Below are 21,703 nucleotides of genomic sequence, written 5' to 3'. Positions count from 1 at the left end.
CAGGTCCCCCACATTCTCGTTCAACTTCAGTTCATGGTCATGAATGAGCTTCAAAGTGTTTGACTGTAGGTACGGGGAAAAAGCTTCCCATTTCTAACCAACTCCATCCTCCCACATCTCCCCTACTGTTGCACCCATCAAATCATGTGGAACAGGCTGTGTGGCTAGTTCACTCAAAGGAGAAGACATAGCCCACTTATGGTCCCAAAAAGGGTTTTTGCACCATCACCCACAATGGTCCGTATGCCCTCACATAGTACCCGTGCATTTTAAGTAATCCCATTCCATACATTGGACATTCCAACCTTTGGTTCAAACATATCTACATCACACATGCCCTTACAATATTTAGCACGGAGGACACAAGCCCACAACGCATTTGGTTCAGCTAATATGCACCAACCTAGTTTAGTCAAGAACGCAGAATTCGCTTGACGCGCAGAATGAACCCGTATCCCCCCCTTGATCTTTAGAACGCTGCAGCGTCTCCCATGAGAGCAGGTGGATTTTTCGAGTATCCTCATTACCCCCAGATGAACCTGCGTACTTTTCTGTCCATGTCATCGCATACGGTCCTTGGAATTTTGGCCGTTTGCATTGAGTAAAATCCCATTGAGGCCACTGTAGTATTGGCAAGGGTAATCCTACCCGCCAGTGAAAGGTATTTTGATTTCCATCCCGACAAACGACGGTCAATTTTTTCACAGAGATGAGAGAACGTAGCACTGGTTACACGGCTAGTTAAGGTTGGCATGCCTAGGTACATACCCAAGTCATTTGTTTCTGTCATACCTAGCGTATCGCTGATGTCAAACTTTTCCAAGTCTTGCAAATTCTTTGAGAAATAGACGCGGGATTTGGGAAGGCTAATTTTCTGCCCTGACGCTTGACAAAACGGCGAAGGCAGTCTTGGATTACCATTGCTTGTTCCACACTTGCCTCTGCAAACAATATAATGTTATCCGCAAAGAACAAGTTAGAGAGCAGGGGTCCATCTCTACTTGTACGAATTGGCTTCCAACGATGCAAAACAATAGCCTCCTCAATAATTTGGTATAACCTTTAACAAATATATACGGAGAAAGAGGGTCTCGCCGAACCCCTCGACTTGGGGTAAAGCTAGGTGAGAGTTCACCATTCCAAAGAACCTTGATGTAGGCCGTGGTAACACACTCCATGATGATATTGATGAGAAGGATAGGCAAGTTCATTTGTAGTAACGTATCTCAAAATAAATGACCACTTTAGGCGATCATAGGCCTTTTCAAAGTCTATTTTGATTGCCATATACCCTTTTTTTCCTTGTTAGTGCTTAAATTAAAGAATCATAGATTACCATAATTATGCGTCATGTGGGAAGTTGCACCGAGTCCAAGTTGAATAAGCATGTCCAAACTCTGTTGGGGTCATGAGTTGCCCATAAGGTGGGCAGTTCCCAATTGCAATCACTATCCTAGTCATAAACAACGCATCGGAAAACAGAGAAAAATAATGGTTGCCATCGTGTGAAGTGTTATCCATATAATTTGATGTCGAAAATCAAAATTCTGTACCATAAAATAAGAGGGATACAAACAAGTAAAACCAATTCTCTCAACATACTTGCATTTCCCCAACATTACAAGATCACCCAGCATGGGCTGTTTTCAGGGCCAAAAAGCATTTGGTGACTACAAGCGAAATTGCATACGAAGCAATCCTTCTGCTGATCCCAGCCATGCATCCCAACTGTGAGTTTGTGCACCCAGAAATTCTTCTGAACTCTGCTGCTTACTAATTGGTTCTGAAAACAATAACATTGACAAGAACCAAAACTTAGCTTTGTTCTGTAATTCGGACTAAGGAAATGCAACCAAGCAAACCCTACCTGTGCTTCCTCGCCAGCAAGCTGCCACCGGAACATAACTCGATAGTTTCTCCTCGAACAGCATTTCACCTGATCTGATACTCCATATGCGCACTTTGCAGTCCTCGCCTCCTAAGAAAAGTACAAGCATATAAAGTCCAAATCAAACTTATGATCAAGATTTTACAAAATTGGTCAGTCTGGTTGATTCTGAGTCAAATTGTTGAATCAACTTGTTTTGGATAGGTTAAAGACGGGTTTCTGGGTCAAGTCAATTCTGGTAGGTTTGGAAAGTCCATATGACACTTCAACAGTTGACCCAAAATTCATTTATGATCAGTACACAAACCATGTAGGCATGCAGCCAGGTATACCTGACATAAGAAACCTCTCACTTGCATCAGTTGCTAGCTGTATATGACTGTGGGAGTTCACATGACCTTCATAAGATTGTACAGGCCCTCGCTTAGTCAGTCGATGATCATATAGATTTATCTGTAGAACAGTGGGTATTCACATATTAAGTTCCACGATAAATGCAATTTCTTAAACATGTAACATTAATCTGCTATCAAAAAAAAAATACTGGCATTGACAATTTGACACAGTGAATGAGTCAGAAAATGGATCCCACTTCCAATGAAGAACTTCTTCCTTATTTGGTGCATATTCTGTTGACAAGTGAAGTCACCCTCCTCTTGTACATAATTCATAAAGTCAGAAAAAGGTCCAAGATCTGTTTAAAGATGTAAGACCTAGCTATTCAACAGATCAAGCACACAACCAGAATAAGACAAGGACTTCTACCAGAAAGAACAGCTCCTTGAAACTCAAAACAAAATGCAACTGACAAGAATTGCAACCCCAACTAGTGCCAAAATATACAATCCAGAACTCAACAAGATACACATATAAGAAGGAAACATGGTTTAAGTGCAAAAGTGATATACTGACCGATCCATCCATTGAGCTTGCCAAAAAGTATTGATCATACATTTGAAGTGACGCCAAACTACAATTTTGACCAGGCAAACTTTAAGTAGGGAAAGAAAATATCAACTAATTAAAAACATTTTCCGGAACAGCATACTAACCAGCATATTGACGAAGGCATGTACACTGTACAAGAAGGTTGTATATTTCCTCTAAGCTGCACATTAAAAAGGCAATTAACAAAGAATTAAACATTTAAAATCCACATGGCCCAAACCTACTTGTGCTGGATATGGAAGGTCCTGATATCGTTTTGCACCTTAAAAGAGGCTGAGTTCAAAACTTCACATCTCAAGTTTGCAAAGGCTTAGATTCTAAAGTAAAATCAAATATATGTGTTTATCAACCTCAGCAGGATTTATGGATGTTTACTTTTGTTCTTTGGAATGATCAGAGGGGTGGAGAGGTGGAAATATAGTACACTGGTATACGCGTTCCATGAACAGGGAAATAATAGTTAGTAACATGAAAGTAAAGGTATGTATATAGTAGACCTGCATCTAAAATTAGTAAATATACCAGGAATCAGATTCTAAATTGTTAAAAAGAGCACCAGGGCCTATGAGGAATATAATCGAGTGTAAAAAATTGGCTCAATTAAGCTGCTCACAGATGTTAGTTTAGGTTTCTCTGTAAAATAAACCTGTGAAAGTTTCAGTACTATATCTGCAGGAACTCAATGGACGGTCTAGTCCCAAATATTGAGTAAAATCTAGAAAGAGTTCTAATATGGTTAGCTGCCAAGATTACTAGTACGAATGCTTCGAATAAAATGAATTTAGACTTTTAAATGCCATGCTGGGGTTGCAGAGGAATTAATTATTCATGAATCATTCAGGAACTTAATTCATTCTGCAAAATGTTTAAGAAAGTCTAATGCAGGTCTTATAGCTAGAATCTACAGTATATGGGGCTCAAGAAACCTTAGTACCAGCCTCAGAAACTTGAAAAGTTCTAGAACATCACTTCAGATAGTCAAGGTGGCACAAACACAATCACAGGTTAGGCAAAGAGAGATCACAAAGAAACGGTACTAAAAGTAGTATGAACTCCGGAATTAATATTCAACTATTTTAATTTGAAGTAAGACTTACGTTTCTAGAAAGACTAATTAGCTCAATAGATAGCAAGGTGAGTAAAAATAACAGTATAAAAAATAAAACTGTTGTCCTTGATCTCTATTTCATTTACCACAAACTTTTTAGTCGTTTTCTGACCAGGTCTTTTTGAATTATCGGACGGGTGCACAAAACTATGACGAGCAAGATGCCGTTGCCGTTGCCGGACATCAACTGTTACTATTGCTCCTTTTCTTAGTCCACAAAGAGCAACATTCCCCTGTGACATCAAATATTAAACCAGTTATACTTCCTTTTAAGAAACAAAATTGCAGATAACAATATAACACTGCTTCTACAGATATTCACCCATGTTAGGATGTAATTTTTCAAATACTAATGAGCCAATTTCATTCTTTCAAGGCAATTCAAGTATCTCATCCACTGTACACAAAACCAAGAAAACGGAAAAGGGAAAACATGAGGCAAAAAAAAAAGGGCTCGGAAAATAAAAAAGAAAAGTCATGCATGAAGTAAGTTTGAGTTAGGCATGAGGGTCTGAAGGATGGCATCTTTCAGGGTGGGTGCATGAAAAGATACAGTGCCAAACCAAAATTCAAGACTACTAAATTACCGACTGAATAAATTGCACTGATAACACGTCACTCATACTACGGCATAACGTTTCTGATGCTCCACTCTCCAAATCCACCAATGTAGCTCCCAGGCTGGTGCCTACGAAAACCATAAAGAATGAGTTACCATGTGAAGTTCAAGAAGGGAGGAATTTATGACTCATCTTTGTGAAAAAAGGGACTTCATTAATGCAGGAGCTTAGAGGAGAAAGAGAGAGATTGACCAGACGAAATCCCCATTTTTAGAAATCAGCTCTGTCAATATATACAGGCATATTTACATGATATCTTGCACAGCCTCCAAGAACAAGAAGGCGAGAACATCAAATACTGTTAAGTCTCAATTCTAATTTTGTAAAATTAAGAATCTCTTCATCTGAAGCAAATAACTCTAACTGCTAAACTTAGACTTAAGTCCTCGATTAACATGGTTCTCTTATCCTAGCCTTGTATAAACCACAGCTTACGAGTTACGACATGTGCGTCTTCCTAAACTCTACCATATCTCTAGTTTCTAAGATGACATAGCTTCTACACTTTTCTCGGACACAAGATTTTCATGGAATTGGGATCAAAAAATATTCTAATGACCTAATTTAAGTACCAAACCATATAATAGCTTTTTCCTATCATTTGCACCATCACAGATTTGCTAAACTGCTAATCGAGGGAAATGCACTTAATTGGTCACCAAAATTGCAGTTTGCCTATCCAGAAATGCCATTCATGAACCAACTTCGCCGCCTTTGGTTCCAATAACTCATTAAGAATACCAGATATCTGCCTACATAGAGGAAGTTACAAAAGAAAAACTAAAACCCATAACCAGCCATTATTTCATACATCCTATCATATTTTGATTATAACTGAGCTCCCCACTTCCTAATTTCCTTATAAGATGAAAATTTCCAAGAAAGAGCATCACCCTCTCTGATCCACACGTTCAGAAATTAAGGCATTACATATTGCAGACCGGCCAACAAACACATAAGTTAATGGAAAAGACAGCCATCACACACGAGTCTTTCTCCACAATCCCTAATCTTATCCCCATTGAACAACAGAAAGTATAAGAAATAAGGATTACACAAGGAAAATTTCCACATATTAAACAGAAGGCATGAATACTTACAAGGACCACTCATCAGTTACATTTTATTTTATTTTAAAAGGGCACTGTAACACAAAGAGATATGTGACACTTGTCAAGTGGGGTGCAAATGAGCGAAGCTGAACCGAGTATTACCCTTTTCATGTTCATGTTCATTTAAACAAATAAGTCATTGCTCGATATCCACCTTAAGGTCATCTTCAACAACCAAAACGTGATTTAAGGTCCTTTCTGACAAAGGTGACCACATAAAAGGTCCTTTCTAACAAATTCCAATAAAAGGGGGTTGGAATTTGCGGGAAAAACTAAAAATAAAAAAATTAAGTTTTTCATGGTCACATGACCGGCACATCATGGGTCAACGCCGGAAAACGATGGTCAACGTCAAAAAATTGTGGTCAATGCTCATTTTCCGACCAAAGGTCCCCCGTCAACGAACAAAATAGAGTTCATTAAGGTCCCAATTTGCAACTTTGCTTATAAAATATTCTTTCTCACAAAGTTGACCTTATAAAAGGTCATTTTTGACAAATTTAGTAGTAGTAGTAGTAGTGGTGGTAATAACAACAATAATATTATTAATAAATTATTATTTATTATTATTAATATTATATTATTATTATAACAAAAACAATCAGAAAAATTCAGACTAGACCAAACTAGACCAAGAGAACAAAGCCTATGAATGGGTGAACAATACATCATGTAAGAAGCAGTTTATTTGATGTCAGAACTTTCAGGAACTCACCAACAACAGCTTTATGACCAGTTTGACTGATCTCTGCCCCCCATATAGTACAATTGAGCGAAACATGTTTGCGCAATCTCCCAATGTCAGCAGCATTTGAACTTAAAACCACAGGATTAGCAAGATCTAGAGTATAAAGTGCACCACCAGATATGTCTGACCCCAATGTTGTAATCCTGTCATCTTATGTTAAGAAAAAGTGGAAAGGATATACACCAACAAAAATCATGAAGGCAGCAATAAAACCCAGAACCCCACTTCAGACGACATCGTCAACATGTACATTGGAAGATAGATCCAGAAAGCACGAGGTGAGAGCTCAAGTAGTAAAGCTCACACACCTCCAAGTAGGGCTGATAACCAGCCAACCCGAGCTGCAATCGAACTAGCTAGTTTGACTGGCAAAAACTCAACCATAAGCCTGAGCTTGTCGAGCTTGGAAGATTCAGGTGTCAGCTCACAACTCGACTCTGCCTTGAACCGAACTCAAGCTCAGGTAACAAGTTGAAGTAACAAGTTGAAGCCAGCCAAATATTACATATAATTATAGTATTCCTATCCTTGACCCAACGAGAGTGGGTTATGACTTATGACTGACTGCTAACCTCCAAAGAGAAGAAAGTAGTCTTTAAAATTTTGTCAAAAACAAAATTTAAATTGGCGGTGCCGGCGGTACTAAAAAATAACCTCCTTTTTTCAAATTTTCTACATTGCTGCAAATTTATAATCCTAACCTGATGTCAAACAAAAAAAATTCTCAGTAGACAACACAAGAACACACCACTAATCGAACATGAAAAATATGTCAACTTTTGACCAATAATTCTTATTGTTCTATGCGTGAAAATGACTTTTAAGTTGCCTAATGAAATGAAAGAAACTGTTAAAGTGTGACATCTCATGATGTAGTTAATGAAGAAGGTAAAATATGAAGTGAGTAAAACATTTTCTAAATTTCTAGCATTCGAGCACCTTGCTTTTGAGAAGTAAGAAATGAAGCAATGTACAAATTATAGAATTTCATGTATATGATGAAATTGACAGATTAGTTTCCCTGGACAAAATTGTGTGAGACATAAAATTTGTCAAATACGTCGATCATGAATGGATACAGCGCACGTTGCAGAACTGAACTGTTTTTATCTGCCCCAAAGTACTCTTTTCTGGGTATACTTATAGAAGATATACTTGATGGCAAAACCAATGTGGTTCCATTGAATTTCCAAATATCTTTAAGTGACTGGTCTGTGCCAGAGTCATCTTGCTCAGGCCACACAAACTCTGCAGCAGTGTTGAAACCGTTACTGAAATGTTGTCCAATATCTCCAACATCATACAGACTACAGAATAGAAGTGTCCAAGTGTTAAACCATAGCAGCTAAATAGAAAGCAAGTTAATACAGGTGAGTTGGCAATGTTACTAACTGATACGGAAGTGGAATTCTGATTGAATTAGGAAAAAAAATTCATGCATTCCAATTCGTAGTTTATGCAGGATTTCTTTTACATGATTTCAATCCTCATCTATGCTAGGAATTGTTTTTATTTTAGTTTTTAATTGGTTTCCTTAGCTAGCATTGTTTTACCATACCTATAGAGGATGGAGATTACATGTTAGGCCCAATTAATTAGTGTTTAGGTATGTAAAATCAGCCCAAGTAGTTAGCTTAAGTTCATTTTTGTTAAGAATGGCAATTCTTCATCAAGATCTATATCAATTGGTGTCAATTAACACCCAAAATAAACTAGATAGATGTAAAGATAAATATCTAAGCATGACAAGTAGCAATCTAGATAGGAATGTTTGACAACACAAAAATTCAAGATAACATGGATTTAAACAGAGCATATCGCTCTTACGATATGAAAGGAACGATAGGCTATAACAACCTTAACAAGTATTGCCTATGACACATTACTAAATCTCCAATCTATTCTTAAGAATAAGGGGGAAATTAGATGGTTTCCCTTATGCTATATAACCAGGTTGTAGGTATACCCAATGACCCAAAGACTACTAACTACTGATATTTATAACACGGTGCATTTGTAAATTGAAATGACCCAGTTGCAATCAGAATAATTTCAAAAGTTGATGAGAAAGTTGGAAGAAATAGTGGAGGTAGATGGCGAAAGTAGAAAGATAAAAGAAAGAAAAACAGACCAGAACATAGAGAAGGGAGGGTAAAGGAGCAAGAGACAGACCTCAAGGAACCATTCATACCCCCTGTTAGTAAAGCATTTGCAGCACATTGGCCCTCTGGTGTCTCAACAGTAATGTTCATTAGGGCCAAAGAAGAATCAGCATCCTTCTCTACATCCTGATATTTCCATATCTGCAAGTGGATATTTATCCTTCTATCAGGCAGAAGACAGAATATATAATTGAAAGAGTCTGAAGTGAAAGCTCCAAAAACAGTAAATGATCAACCATGATAATAGTTATAAACATTCAAAGGACTAAGGTGTCTGCACGGAAAACTAACCAAGAAAGAGAAGGTCTCACGGACAACCCATTGACTCAATTCACTAAACCATGGATTGGGGTTTATATCATGAAAGTAAGAGAGATAGATGAAGGGCAGTCCAACTGGTCATGAGCTTTCTACACCTTCTCATTTTAGTGAAAATTTAAGAAAACACTAACCTAAAGTATACATTGCAGGCACATATTTTCCGATGAATCCTTCCACGGTCACTGTGTTGTGTTGAGACATCGTACAGGTGGACATAAATAGTGCCTAATAAGGACAAGTGTTACAGTCTGAATGTTTGGACAAGTGATCGTGTGTCGCACTCTTGACTATTGGGCGGCAGGGGCGCAAGTCTTGTGCAGAACTGAGTAGGGCTTGTGGAGCACAAGCAAGCAAAGGTTTCTCAAAGAGGGTGTTTTTTACTTTTGGCGACGAAGTAGGTGACGAGGGTCGATCGGGCACTTGTGTGCACAAAGCAGTCACTAAGTGGGACCGGCGACGAGAGTTTATTTGTTTGCCGAGATTTGTTAAGTCTTTGGGAGCTTTAATACAAGTATACAAGCGACAACACAATATCAATAAAGGTTAACAACAATGCTAGTAAGAAAGCAAGGCAACTTTTAGGTGTAGAAAGCAACGCAACTTTTAGGGGTAGGTGCATACTCCCTAAATAGGTCTATATTGAACAACATAAAAATAACCGGTGAACATTGAATTGACATAACATAATAATTATATCTAAAGCCTAGAGACTTAAAAGAAAAGTCCTAGAAAATATTAGATAAGAAAAGTACAAGTAAAGGAAGATTGGATTTTAACATCTTCCCCCACTAAAGATGTCGTCGACTTACAGGATTACAAAAGATAAGCTAAAGAAAGCATTACAAGTTACAAAGGTAAAGCTAAAAGAAGCAATAAACATAGTGAAGCCAATTTAATCTTCCGATGAGGTGGTTACTCGCTGTTTGAATTTGATGTTGCCGTCGGTGCTGATGTAGCCGTTAGAATCTTCTTCGTCCGGGCGGTATGGTTTGAGACGAATAACGTGGAATATAGGGTAGATCTTCAACCAAGTAGGAGGTTCTACGTTGTATGCACTCTTACCAATCCATCATTACGTGATGCGGATGGGGCCTTCATATTTCTCGGGGGATCTTGGTTGTTCTAGTAACACCTTCACCATCACCATATCACCTACACCAAACACATCAAACTCAACTGGCCTTTTGTTTTTATCGTCCCATTTATTCACTCGCTACGATGCTCTTTCAAGGTAAGCTCGGTCGATCTCTGTATTTTCTTCCCAGTCATTGCCTCATTGGTGAACTCTCGAGCATGATGGCTTCTTACATCCTCTATTCCCACTACCGTGTGTGGTCGAAGGGGTTGTTGGCCATTAACAAGCTAAAGGGGCTTCGGTTGGATGCTGAGCTTTCGTAAGAATTAGATATTTTGAAGGAATCAAGACCCTTTCTAAGCGTTGAAGCAAAGTTGTGCCACATCCAGGAGTTTGACCCAATCTTCCGAGTTCGCACTCGCAAAGCGTGATAATCTTTTTGGTGGTGGCTTGACGACATGTTCAGAGTTGATCCCATCATTTGGAACAACTCTAACCAAAAGATGCTCGTGAATCTCGGGTCTCTGTTGTTGTTGCTGATAATGCTTTGTGACAACCCCCAATATTAAACTATGTGTTTGAAGAATAGAGTTGCAATTTCTTCGACACCACACATCTTCTACAACGTAACAAATGTGACATATTTGGAAAAATGATTAGCGGAGGAGAACTGGGCCACTTTTGGTAATCCACTAATGAAATTCATTGAGACACTCTCCCATGGTTGAGCGGGTATGGAGAACGGCTCAAGTAGCCCTCCTGGTTTTGTTTATCAATCTTGTCGTGTTGGCACACAACACAACTCTTGGTATAGCCCATCACATCTTCTTGCATTCTAGACTAGTAATATCTCAGGAAGAGAATGTTGAGAGTTCTCTGCCATTCGAAGGAAGAGAATGTTGAGAGTTCTCTGCCATTCGAAGGAAGAGAATGTTGAGAGTTCTCTGCCATAGAATGACCCAAAAAAGAGTCATGACCGGTGTTACCCGGAACGTGGTGCGTTGCCACGTTCCACGAACCGGGTTCGTTCGTTCCCGGTTCTTTGTGGTTCGCGACCTAGATAGCCGAAGGTGACACACCGGAATTGAAAACCCTAGCTCTGCAATTGAAGCACAATGATACATTTATGGTCTATTGAAGAAGATGGCGAAGGAAGAAGAAGACGAAGAAGGAAGTGGCTTATTGAGGAAGACGAAGAAGAAAGGGCTTTTTTTTCTTTATACGAAGCATATACCCTAGTACAGTTGTTAGGTTCTGACCCTTCCCCTTTTATTAACTTTTTAGTATTCTTATTTTTCTTTTATTTATTTATTATAGTTGGGTAGTGTGTGCAGCTAGGCAGCTAGCTGTTTTTGTCCTTTTTGAGGGGAGATAATAAAGTACAAAGTATCACTAGAGTATGTATTTCCTTATCAAAAAGCGTGCTCCATATGATAGATTTATTTGTTTATTTTTCTTCCTTCATATTTTTTTTTCTTTATCCATAGTATTTTTTTATTCAAAGTTATTTATTTTGTTTTATGGTTTTAATTTTTACTGATTCTAACATGTAAAATCCCAAAAAATGTAAAAAAGTATAACCCAACGTACCGGGAACTCTAGAGGCGGCGTTCCGCATTCCCGTTCCCGTACCATGGTCAGAAACGTCCCGCGTTCCATGTAACAGTGGTCATGACTTTCCTTCAAGAGCATCTAACAGAGGCCACTAGACTTCGAGAGGAATAGTTTGTAGCCTTTGGTGTAAATGAGGTCATCCTCTATCCAGAAATGTCTAGTCTTCCCCTCTTCTATCATCTTCTTTATGGTCTCCGTCGTAGGATCTCCTGTAGGTGATGCTTGACTTGGACTTTGATAGAAGGAACTATGTTGCTAGCAGAGAGTGGAGCAAGTCTACACAGTGGAGCTAAGTTTTGATAGAGAGTGCAACTTTGTTATTCACTCCAGTTTGGAACGCGAACCTGACACCGAACCCTAGGAGTAGCTCCTGCTACTCCAGCTTGTGTTCTCGTTGACCTAGGTTGAGTAAGACAGTGGTTGGTTGAAGGGTTGTCGGTGCAGACGATGAACTTCAACCCCAACAAGTAGTGCCTCCGGCAATGAACAGTGGCTATCGGTTCTTTCTCTTGGGAGGCATAATTCCTCTCATCCCCATTCGAATTCCGACTCTCGAACGCAACAAGATACCCTTCTTGGAGAAACACTCCGCCTAGAGCAAAATCTGATGCATCTATTTCTACACTAAAAGGTTTAGGTTTGTTGATGTCATGGAGAGCCAACACTGGTTCCTTGTGTTGGAGTTTTACCCCTTTTGCTCTATGTTGAAAACTCCAAATTATGTTGATTCAAAAGAATTAAAGTTTCTTTCTTACTACCAACCATCATTTTTGGAGTGTAATTAGTGGAGTGATTGTGTAAGGTCAACTACATACTCCCTCCGTCCACATTACTCGTTACACTTACCTTTGCACAAAGTTTTAGGTGATAAGTGATTGTTTGGTTATCAATTGTTATTCTATTGCAAAAGTAGATGTGACTGGAGTTAGTATAATATTTTTTTAATTGAATGAGAGAGGGTGTGAGGACCAAACTTTTGCTAGAATGAATAAGAGAGATAATATAATAATTGTGAGATCATTCCTAATTTTGAAGTGTAAGTAATATGAGACGAATGAAAAAGGAAAGCGTAACGAGTAATGTGGGACAAGAGGAGTATATTTTATTGATTTGTTACCGTTATACAATTAAAATTCCCTTAATTGTCTCCTCCATTTATGGCCTAATTGATGACCAATTAATGACCTTCTATTTTTATTGATCTTTCATGCCTATTAAAAAGCGATTAACTCTTCCTCCAACGACACAAAGAAATCTGATTATCTATCAAATTCATCTTAGAGCTTCCATTGTTTTGGGCATTGTTCAATGATGTTCTCAATCTTCTTCTTTGTACCGCACCGAGATAGGGTGCATACTCCCTAAAGAGGTTTATATTGAATAAGTTAAAAGTTACCAGTGAACACCGAAATGAGAATAACATAATAATTACTCCCTCCGTCCCATATTTATAGTCTCATTTGACCGAAAACACAGGTTTTAAGAAAAATGGAATATAGTACATGAAAAAGTGGAATAAAGTACAAATGATGATTGAGTTGCATTGAAAAGTGGAATAAAGTATATGTGAAAGAGAATATAGTACATAGAAAAGTGGAATATAGTACATGGGTGGGGTTTTCAATGCATTTTTAATTAATATAGTACATGAGAAAGTGGGGACCTTAATAGCCAAAATTAGAAACAGGACTATAATTTTGGGACGCCCGATTTGGAAAACAGGACTATAATTTTGGGACGGAGGGAGTATATCTAAAGCCTACAAACTTAAAAGAAAAGTCCGAGTAAACATTAGATAAAAAAAGTACAAGTGAAGGAAGGTTGTATTATGAAAACACTAATCTAAAGTATATATAGCACACACATATTCACCGGCGAATCCTTGTCAGTCACTATGTTGAGACATCGTTCAGTAGGCCTCTGCAACCACCACGCGGGTGGACGTAAAAATTTCCTAATAAGGTCAAGTGACTCAAGTCTATAGTCCATTACATCAGACTATAGTCCGTGTCCATTTCCGATGGAGCCAAAGATTCATTTGTTCTTTTGGCTGTGGGATGTAATGGACTAAATCAAAATGGTTCTTAATACCTCTTCGCTTCCTTTCCATGAAGTACAAGATGGTCGCCCCATTGTCGTCCCGTTATCGCTTTTGGGTCAATTGGAAACAACCTCTCTGCAATTGCAGGGGTAAGGTTGCGTACGTCCGACCCCCCTTACCCCGCTTCTTGCGGGAGCCTCTTTGAGGCTATGGGGTAATGATAATGATAATGAATGAATGTCAAGTCCCAACAACATAGACAACGAAATAACTTCTTAAATATAATAATTCCTTATAAAGCCCTAAAACCAGATGGATGTGAGTAAAATTCTAATGGCGTAAAGATACAAAACTATAAAAGCATCTACTTCCCTTGTAGTTCAGGTTGTATGAGATGTTTGGAGAGACTAAAGAGTGAACCACAAGTAGATAGTTTACTTATATAGGAGTTGTTTGCAAGGAAGAATGTTACAAGATACTTTCGAAATAAATGATGTTTGACGTATATGGAATTTTTGTTCTATCTTGATTTGTTTCAGAATACATTGTTTAAAATCCACAGCTTTTGCCAACAATGGCCCCGAATTTACTCTTTGACAGATCCCTATGAGGCTATGACCCCATTCCTTCTGGGCACAACATAATTGACACTTCTTCCCGATAAAAATTGAAAACTCTTTTCTATTCTTTTCAAGGGCAGATACAGGTATTCTCTCTCAATCTTCCCCAGTTTACAAGTGACATGACAGTAGCTGGTACACAGGACACTGAACATGGCATAAAGTACATGGGAAAACTAGACCAATTGCTCTTTAGCAAGGTTAAACGCTAGCCCTTCATATTCAGATAGTGCGAGAAAATAATGTCTTACCATTTACTAAACATAGTAAAGTAGTTTACTATTTATCACAATTCACATTATGTGAATTATCTACTTTTGCGTGAGGAATGTGTGCTTAACCATTCCTATAATTAGCTATGATGTTTTTATCATTGTTATGCTATTATAAATAGCTTAGTGTTTGTTTAGAATTAAATTTACTACAACAACAAACATTGTATATTATTCTCACCTTATTTAACATTCCCATTTCATATTTGTGGAATAAATATTGCATCTTTCGCTAGTATAATTTTATCATCTTTATTAATTTCTCTTAATCTTTGGTTGAATTTATTGCTTCCGCGCACTCTGAATCCTACAAATTGGTAACCAGAGCTTTATATATTCAACTGGGATTTTTTTTTTATCATGTCTACAAAATTTGATATTGAGAAGTTTGATGGTAAAATTAGTTTTGCCATATGGCGAATTCAAATGCAAGCCATTCTTACCCAGAATGGTTTAAAGAAGGCTTTGGATGGAAAGTCCAAAAAGTCATCCACTTTGACAGATGAACAATGGGATGATATGGATGAGAAAGCGTTGTCTGTAATTCAGTTATGTTTGTCTCGTAAGGTGTTACGTGAGGTCATGAGTGAAAAGTCCGCTGCAGATATTTGGGCTAAATTAGAATCTCTTTACATGACCAAAAGCCTTGCAAACAAACTTCGCCTCAAGGAAAGACTCTTTACACTCAAAATGGCAGAAGAATAATAGAATTAAACTCTTTACCTTGATGAGTTTAATTCTATTATTGTTGATTTGGAGAACTTGGATGTTAAAATTGATGATGATGATAAAGACGTTTTACTTATTATTTCATTACCACTCTCATATCGACACTTTAAGGAAATAATGTTATACGGAAATTATGTTACATTATTCTTTAAAGATGTCAAGTCTCACCTATTATCAAAAGAAAAATTTGATACTGATATAAATACATAACATTCGGGTGAAGGCTTGGTTGTTAGAGGAAGAAATTTTGAAAAAGGTAGTACAAGTAAAAACAGGTTCAAATCAAAATCTAGAGATACCAAATCTAAGGGACACGAAATATCTGATTGCTATAAATTGAAAAATAAGCAAGAAAAAGAACAAAAGGGTAAACAACCCGAAACTCACGCTGAAGCTAGTGTTGTTGAGTCCGGGCCAGATGGGGATTTATTATTAGCGGCTGACTCCGAACAAAGATTTAGAAATGAATGGATTCTTGATTCTGGTTGTACATTTCACATGTCACCGAATAGAGACTGGTTTACCACCTATGAACCAGTTCATGGTGGTCTTGTTTTGATGGACAATGATGCCCAATGCAAGGTTGTTGGTAAAGGTACAATCAAAATTAAGACAAATGATGGCATTACTAGAACTTTGACCGGTGTTAGACACGTTCCCGATTTGAAACGAAATCTTATTTCTTTAGGCACCCTTGAATCACTTGGGTGTAGGTATTCAGCTGAAGGTGGAGTGCTTAAAGTGTCCAAAGGTGCTCTTGTTATACTAAAGGCAAATCGATATATGTGCTGCAGGGATTACTATTACAGGATCTGCAACTACTGCCTCATCCAATAATGATAATACAAAGTTGTGGCATTTGGGATTGGGCCACATGAGTGAAAAAGGAATGCATGTCCTTGACAAAAGAGGATTCCTTGGCAATCATTGTACTGGTAAGGTTGGTTTCTGCGAGCATTGTATTTTTGGCAAGCACAAAAGAGTTAGCTTTTCAAAAGGCGTTCACCGAACTAAGGTACATTAGATTATATTCATTCAGACCTTTGGGGTCCTTCACAAGTTCCTTCCACATGAGGATGTCATTATATGTTGACCATTATTGATGATTTCTCAAGAAAACTTTGGGTCTATTTTCTTAAGTATACAAGTGAGGTATTTTCAACTTTCAAGGATTGGAAAACCTTAATTGAAAATCAAACTGGTAAGAAAATTAAAAGGCTGAGAACAGACAATGGTCTTGAATTCTGTTTAAATGAGTTTAATATGTTCTGCAAGAAAGAAGGTATTGCAAGACATCATAGCATTCCAGGTACTCCACAACAAAATGGAGTTGCAGAACGAATGAACAGAACTATTTTGGAGAGAGTTCGTTGTATGCTCTCTCATTCTAGCTTGAAAAAGGGATTTTGGGCTGAAGCGGCAAACACTACAAGCTATTTGATAAACCGCTCCCCAAATAGATCACTTCATGGTAATATTCCAGAAGAAGTTTGGTCAGGATTACCTGTTGATTATTCTAATCTTAGAATATTTGGTTGTCCTGCTTATTCACACGTTAGCGAGGGGAAATTGGAACCTCGTGCTAAAAAGTGCATATTCTTAAGTTATGGTTCAGGGGTTAAAGGTTATCGTTTACATGACCCTGAGTCTCATAGAACCTTTTATAGTAGGAACATAACATTTAATGAAAATGAAATGTTATCTTCTAGAAAAGAAAATTGTGTTTCTCCTACCATTACAGATTCTGAGAATATCGGAGATAAGGTGGAGTTTGAGGTCCCATCCTCAAAATCAGAGGAAGATGTCCCTACTTTCTTAGCTCAACCTGATTGCGGTGATAATATTGTTACGACTGAAAATATGAGTCCACAACGTCTACCACAAAGACGAGGTTTACCAGATCCATGGTCTATGGCTCAAAATCTGCCCGATCAAAGACCAAGAAGACAAAATCAAAGATATATTGGTCAAAGTGCTAATATTGCTTATGCTTTGGTCGCTGCACAAGAAATTGATGACTCCAATGAGCCTAAAAATTATTATGAGGCTATAGCTCTTGCAGATTCAGCAAATTGGATTGCAGCGATGCAAGAAGAAGTTGAAAGTCTTTATAAAAATGAAACTTGGGATCTGGTTAAGTTACCCGAAGGTAAACGAGCTATTAGTTGCAAATGGCTCTTTAAGAGAAAAGAAGGCATCCCCGGCGTTGAGAATGCAAGGTACAAAGCAAGGTATGTTGTTAGAGGTTTTGACCAACAAGAAGGTATTGACTTCAATGAAGTATTTTCTCCCGTTGTTCGTCATACCTCGAAGAAGAAATTTATATCCATCAGCCTGAGGGATTCATAGTTCCTGACAAAGAGAATTATGTATGTCGTTTGAAAAAATCTCTTTATGGTTTGAAACAGTCTCCGCGACAATGGCACAAAAGGTTTGATTCCTTTATGATGGGACAAGGCTACTCAAGAAGTAGTTATGATAACTGTGTTTATTTTCAGAAGACGACAAATGAGTCTTTTATATATTTATTACTCTATGTTGATGATATGTTGATTGTTGCCCAAGATAAATCTCAAGTTAAAGACTCAATTGAGTAGTGAATTTGATATGAAGGACTTAGGTCCTGCCAAGAAAATTCTTGGAATGGAGATAAGCAGGGATCGTCAAGCTGGAAAACTCTTTTTATCACAGAAAAATTATATCGTGAAGATGCTTGACAAGTTCAACTTGAAAAACAGTAAGCCTGTTAATACTCCTATTGCTGCTCATTTCAAATTGTCCTCTGAACAATGTCCACAAACAGACGAAGACAAAAGGCGTATGATTCATGTTCCTTATTCTAATGCAGTTGGAAGTTTAATGTACGCCATGGTGTGTACTCGACCAGATTTGGCTTATGCAGTAAGTGTTGTTAGTCGGTTCATGCACAATCCAGGCAAACAACATTGGGAAGCTGTAAAATGGATACTTCGATACCTTAAGGGTTCTTGTGATATTGGTTTGATATTTGATAAAGGAAGAGCTGATCCCGGTGGTGTAGTTGGTTATGTGGATGCTGACTATGGTGGTGATTTAGATCGGAGAAGATCACTCTCATCTTATATTTTTACACTTTGTGGCTCTGCTATTAGTTGGTATTCTTCACTTCAAGCTATTGCGGCTTTGTCTACAACTGAAGCAGAATATATTGCTGCCACTGAAGGTATGAAAGAGGCTATATGGCTCCGAGGTTTGGTGTATGAACTTAGTTTACAACAAGATATTCTTGTCGTGTTTTGCGACAGTCAAAGTGCTGTCCACTTGACTAAGACTAGTAAACATCATTCAAAGACCAAGCATATTGATATCAAGCACCATTTCATAAAAGATATTGTTGCCACAGGAGAATTAGTTGTCCAAAAGATTCATACAAGCGATAATCCTGCTGATATGCTTACCAAACCACTTCCCACAGCTAAGTTTGATCATTGCCAAGGTGGAGATTTGTGGGAAAATAATGTCTCACCATTTACTAAACATAGTAAAGTAGTTTACTATTTATCACAATTCACATTATGTGAATTATCTACTTTTGCGTGAGGAATGTGTGCTTAACCATTTCCTATAATTAGCTATGTTGTTTTTATCATTGTTATGCTATTATAAATAGCTTAGTATTTGTTTAGAATTAAATTTACTACAACAACAAACATTGTATATTATTCTCACCTTATTTAACATTCCCATTTCATATTTGTGGAATTAATATTGCATCTTTCGCTAATATAATTTTATCATCTTTATTAATTTCTCTTAATCTTTAGTTGAATTTATTGCTTCCGCGCACTCTGAATCCTACAGATAGTAACATGGAAACCTCTTCCTAGTGTTACTGTTTCACTTTAAAAATAATATCAACCAAGTATATAAGGCTCCCACCTGACGGAGATGCTCCTCAGTTCCTCAAAGCTTGTTCTCGACATTCTTGGGACATAATTCTCCACGGAAAATAGAGGTCTGGAATATAAGCTCTAGGAATCTGGGGACAATACTATTAGATACCAAGATCACGACAATTAGTTGAATAGTATAGATAAATACCCTTAAGACCCTAACAAGGCTCCCATCAAAAGTGAGGCAAGGTCGTACAAAGGAGTCTGTTGTACCCTGTACACAACCTCACCCTATGATTGCAAAATGACCATTTGCATCAGACCAAGTACCCTTTTTATAAAGATTGATGCATACATAAAGAGCAAATGAAAATACCTTTGGTTTAGAGGCCAACTTCTTTTTGCATTCCTCTTGAAAGCTACCATTCCGATCACTAAATTCAACAATTTTACCATGCAACTCCCTACATTGAAGCAGCTTAGAAATTTTAGTATCCTTCTTAGGCTTGCTTGGCACCTATAATAGATATTTCAAAATTAGACATGATTATCATAGCCCCAACGGCTTGCTTGATTAAGACATGTATTTAAAGCTTATACATTAACAAAAACAACCCATTCTCAACAAAAACACGAAATTCTTTCAAAAAGGAAAAATAATTGAACCCTTTCAAAAATTACTAAGAAAAGTCACCTGGGTAGGTGATGAAACTGGGTTTTGAGGTGGAAGTGGTTTAGGTTTACTGGAAGAACCAGGAATACGACCCTTAATTGGGAAGTATCTGTTCTTATCTGGGTCGAAATACAACCCTGGTAAATCTGCAAATTCAATCATTCAACAATTGCATTTGGTAATCAATTTTCTCAAAATTAAACATTCAATTTGTGCAATAAAACTACAAAGTATTATTGATGAATTACAATAGAACTATAGAAAGGTGAAACTGAAACCTTGTGGCATGTCCGGCGAAGTAGCGAAGTTGACAAAGGGTGTTTGTTTGTGTGTCGCAAACTCAGAAAGACGGTTGAGAGAGAAATACACAGTGAGATGGAGAGAAGTTGGCGAAGGCGGCAAAGCAAATTGGGAGAGACAACAGACAATACCGGGTTTTCAATTCTATGATATTTTGATTATTGTTAGAGATTTCTACGTAGGATCAAACATACAAATGTGAAATCTTGTTAAATTCGTTTTAGGGTAGCGGGTAGCGGTTAAGAGTAGCGGGTAGCGGTTAGCTGTCAAAGTAGCGATCCATAGTATGAGTGTTTGGCAAAATTAGCGGTTGAAAACATAACGGTTGAATATTTAGCAAGAAAAACAAATATATTTCCATTAATTAATTATTGTTATATGAATAAAACCATACGGAGTAATTATTATTAATCGTTTTTTTTAGGTAGCAATTAACATATTTAACTATCAGCGCGTCTCCTGTGAGACCAGTCACACCATCAACTTGATGGTGTGACGAGCGCGAAACCAATAGCGTACCTCCCCTAAAACTATAAAAAAAAACAACAGATCTAAACTATAGAAGTAACATACCTAAACTAAAAAAGTACCTCCTCTAAAATTATATATATAAAAAAAAAAGTAACATGTCTAAACTATAGAAGTAACATACCTAAACTAAAAATGTACATCCCCTAAAACTATTCCGTATAAAAAAAAGTAACATGTCTAAACTATAGAAGTAACATACCTAAACTAAAAAGTACCTCATCTAAAATTATATAAAAAAAAGTAACATGTCTAAACTATAGAAGTAATACATAAACTAAAAAGGTACCTCCCCTAAAACTAATCCGTATAAAAAAAAAGTAACATGTCTAAACTACAGAAATAACATACCTAAACTAAAAAGGTACCTCCCCTAAAACTACTCCGTATAAAAAAAGTAACATGTCTAAACTATAGAAGTAACATACCTAAACTAAAAAAAATACCTCCTCTAAAATTATTAAAAAAAAGTAACATGTCTAAACTATAGAATTAACATACCTTAACTAAGAAGGTATCTCCCCTAAAACTACTCCGTATAAAAAAAGTAACATGTATAAACTATACCAGTAACATACCTAAACTAAAAAAAGTACTTCCTCTAAAATTATATATAAAAAAAAAAAAAAGTAACATGTCTAAACTATAGAAGTAACATACCTAACCTAAGAACGTATCTCCCCTAAAACTACTCCGTATAAAAAAAGTAACATGTATAAACTATAGAATTAACATACCTAACTAAAAAAAGTACCTCCTCTAAAATTAAAAAGTAACATGTCTAAACAATAGAAGTAACATACCTAAATTCGCAAGTGTGAACTGGTCTCACCATCAGTTGATGGTGAGGACAGTCTCATATAAGAATTTGGGTTTAACTATAATAATTGTTTAGTATGATACAAATGAAGAATAGATACATCTTATGCGAAACAAGGATTATCAAAAGATAAAACTACAAATAATATAGCAGTATATATATAAGACAAACAAGAAAAAAAATAGAGTAAAAAAAAAAATTAAACTAATGAAAGACAAAGGTCCCCGGCAAAAAAAAAAGCATATGTTCAAT

At 37.1% G+C, this 21,703-nt stretch overlaps 1 protein-coding gene across 2 annotated transcripts; it reads right to left on the bottom strand.

Annotated features, from left to right (window-relative positions):
- Nucleotides 1–1,501: 1,501 nt before the first annotated feature.
- Nucleotides 1,502–20,272, bottom strand: LOC110790308 (uncharacterized). Of its 2 annotated transcripts, XM_021995087.2 has the most exons (13): nucleotides 20,082–20,272; nucleotides 19,825–19,949; nucleotides 19,507–19,647; nucleotides 8,597–8,727; nucleotides 7,504–7,731; nucleotides 6,392–6,567; nucleotides 4,532–4,632; nucleotides 4,031–4,177; nucleotides 2,941–2,996; nucleotides 2,801–2,858; nucleotides 2,221–2,341; nucleotides 1,868–1,978; nucleotides 1,502–1,783 (listed from the first exon to the last, which is right to left on the bottom strand). In XM_021995087.2, exons 1-13 carry the CDS (start codon nucleotides 20,089–20,091, stop codon nucleotides 1,671–1,673), a joined length of 1,518 nt encoding a protein of 505 aa, XP_021850779.1. In that variant the 5' UTR covers nucleotides 20,092–20,272; the 3' UTR covers nucleotides 1,502–1,670. The 2 variants fall into 2 exon arrangements, with proteins under 2 accessions (XP_021850779.1, XP_021850780.1); XM_021995088.2 differs by lacking the exons at nucleotides 2,801–2,858; nucleotides 2,941–2,996.
- Nucleotides 20,273–21,703: the final 1,431 nt, after the last annotated feature.

This window comes from Spinacia oleracea, chromosome 3 (assembly GCF_020520425.1).
Source record: "Spinacia oleracea cultivar Varoflay chromosome 3, BTI_SOV_V1, whole genome shotgun sequence".
Lineage (NCBI taxonomy): Eukaryota > Viridiplantae > Streptophyta > Magnoliopsida > Caryophyllales > Amaranthaceae > Spinacia > Spinacia oleracea.
This window is presented reverse-complemented; position numbering and strand designations above follow the sequence as displayed.